Source organism: Acanthisitta chloris, unplaced genomic scaffold, assembly GCF_000695815.1.
Source record: "Acanthisitta chloris isolate BGI_N310 unplaced genomic scaffold, ASM69581v1 scaffold26411, whole genome shotgun sequence".
Lineage (NCBI taxonomy): Eukaryota > Metazoa > Chordata > Aves > Passeriformes > Acanthisittidae > Acanthisitta > Acanthisitta chloris.
Genome location: NW_008656929.1, coordinates 24,690 through 27,072, shown reverse-complemented (window position 1 = coordinate 27,072; position 2,383 = coordinate 24,690). Strand labels below are relative to the sequence as shown.

Below are 2,383 nucleotides of genomic sequence, written 5' to 3'. Positions count from 1 at the left end.
AAGAGTGGTCATTTATAAGAAAACTGAAGGATGAGCTGCACTATAATGCAGTAGAAACCTGGCTGCATAAAACAGCCTTGCTGGGGAACTGCTGGTGGCTGGATCCTGCCCAACTCCTGTGCCCTGGTCCCAGTCTGCACCCTGATGGGACCTTCCCCAGAGCTTGGTCCCTCCAGCCTATGCACTGCAGGGCAGCAGCACCATGGGTGAGCTGTGGAGCCTGTGGCTCAGAGGTTGTGCTTGCCAGTGACTGTATCCAAGCTTTTTATGCTTTATAGATGTGAGGAGGTGCCTGTGATGGATGTGATGAGAAGTGATTGTGCTGGCTGCAGAGCTGCTGGGTTGGCATTGCCTGTTTGGGGTCTAAAGTAAACCCTCTGCTCTGTCTGAGATGCCAGTATAACTGGTTTGGATGGCTGATTGGCTTTGACCTGCCAGTTTGCCTCTGTGGGAACTGTGGGTAGGGCCCAATAGTAGGAGTCGCTTTGCTTTGCCTTGTGGAAGATGTTTAGTGGTCCAGAGAAAAGAGCCTTTTAATCCATCAGTACCAGCATGTAATTCTGCCTTTGCCTGGTATACTTGTAATGCAATTTGGCCATTGCCTGTAGTAGTTAATTCCTCTGGTTGGCTTTGTTTAAAGCCTTCTGTTGTTTTAATGTGATCCTGCTTTTAGCAAATAATGTTAACAGTGATTTTCCTTGCATCCCTAATTCACTTTATTCAGTGTAACAATTTCTTAGTGTTGCACTTAAATTTTCAATAGTTACCTGATTTTCTGTTTTGATTACATGCACAAATTTACTTTGCTTTTCTACTTCATTAATTTTAACACTAATTGCCACTTCGGGCAAAAAAAACAACCCAAACACTTATCGTTCTTAGCATCATTATAAGACTTTCTTTTAGAATGTTTTCTTTATACTGAGAGAGACGTTGTTAAAGGATTTATTCCTGTATTTTCTGTCCAGCTGTATTTTTATTTAGGGAGAGGGTAGCAGGATTTCTGAGTTTGCACTGATTGTAAGAACTGCTATAAATATTTGAGGAACGGAAGAGTTTATTTATAGTGGAGTGTTAGGCTGCTAATGAAGGAAATGAAACAGGGCTGAGAGAAATGGAGTTATTTTTCTGGACCCCTCTAGTCCTAAAAATTCCACACTAATCTGATTTGCTTCAGGAAAACTCCATTGTAAAAGAAATTAATGTTTCCTACTATTAAACAGATCTTCAATCTTTAACTTTTTAAAAACTATTATGGTGAGATGACTGAAGCAATGCCATGAAGACATTGTGAAATGTAGCTGAAGCAGAGCATGGGTCCAGAGCATGGGAAAACCTTATCTATGGGTCTGTCTATCCAAATTTGCTTCTTGGAGGGTAAAAACGGGTGTGTAGTTGTATGTTTTGTTCTGCTGTGTTTTTGCTACTGGTACATGACAAGTGACTGAACCTGGAGGAGTGAGGGGTTTTCCACTGTGCTCCTCATGTTCCTTGTGTGGGCACAGGCTGGGCCAGGCCATGGAAAGGAATGAGTGAGAGCCATGCCAGGGCCTGGGAAAAGTGATTATTTCAGTAAATGTGGGCTGAGAGTGACAGGCTCATTTTATGCTGTGGTGTTGGACCTCACTGAACATTTGGGCTCATTAGAGTGGGAAATCCCTGCAAAATAATAAATGCTTTTTCTGAATATTGCTGATCCACATTTACTCATTTGCTTTCTTTCTCTTTGGTGAAGATTTCAGAAATATATTCTGGTTTAAAATATATTTCAGTGGTTTCTATGACAGTAACAGCACAGTTCACCTTGACATCACGCACTAAATTTTAGCAATGCTGTCAGACAGGTAGGTATGTTCATCCCCCTTCTAACAGAAGAGGAAAGGTGAAGGCTGCTACTTCCAACAAGTCTGGCATGGTCTGTCTGGTTTCACAGCTGAGGTCCTAGAATTCAGTTTGCTGAGCACTCATAGTAACTCAGCTTGAGGTCAAAAATGTCTGATCATTTGAGTCTGATGGGAACTCTGTCCCTCTGCCTTACTTGAGGTATGCAAAATAAAGGCTATCCATGCTTAATGGAATCTTATCATAAATTATATACTTAGAGTGGCTTTTTTTTTTTTTTTTCCAAAACCATGATCAACACTTGCACTGTATGATTTCCAATCATGTACTCTTTCTAAACTGTGCTTAAAGTGTATAAGTGCAGCACTTTATGCCTACGGAAGGGCTGGAGAGGGAGCTCAGTTTCCCAAGTACTGATATTGCTCGATGATTCTCTTTGAAACAGGGGCACCTTACTGGACACATACAGACAAAATGGAGAAGAGGCTACATGCTGTGCCAGCAGCCAACACCGTCAAGTTTCGTTGCCCAGCGATGGGAA

The 2,383-nt window shown here is 42.0% G+C and overlaps 1 protein-coding gene across 1 annotated transcript in view; it reads left to right on the top strand.

Annotated features, from left to right (window-relative positions):
• LOC103811551 (fibroblast growth factor receptor 2-like) overlaps window positions 1-2,383 on the top strand; it is a gene marked incomplete at its 3' end in the record, with an annotated part of 50,703 nt that overhangs the window by 23,638 nt on the left and 24,682 nt on the right. Inside the window, exon 5 of the mRNA XM_009084535.1 lies at window positions 2,288-2,383. This exon is cut by the window's right edge and continues 68 nt beyond it. Within this exon, the coding sequence (XP_009082783.1) occupies window positions 2,288-2,383 (96 nt within the window). The remainder of the gene's footprint in view (window positions 1-2,287) is intronic.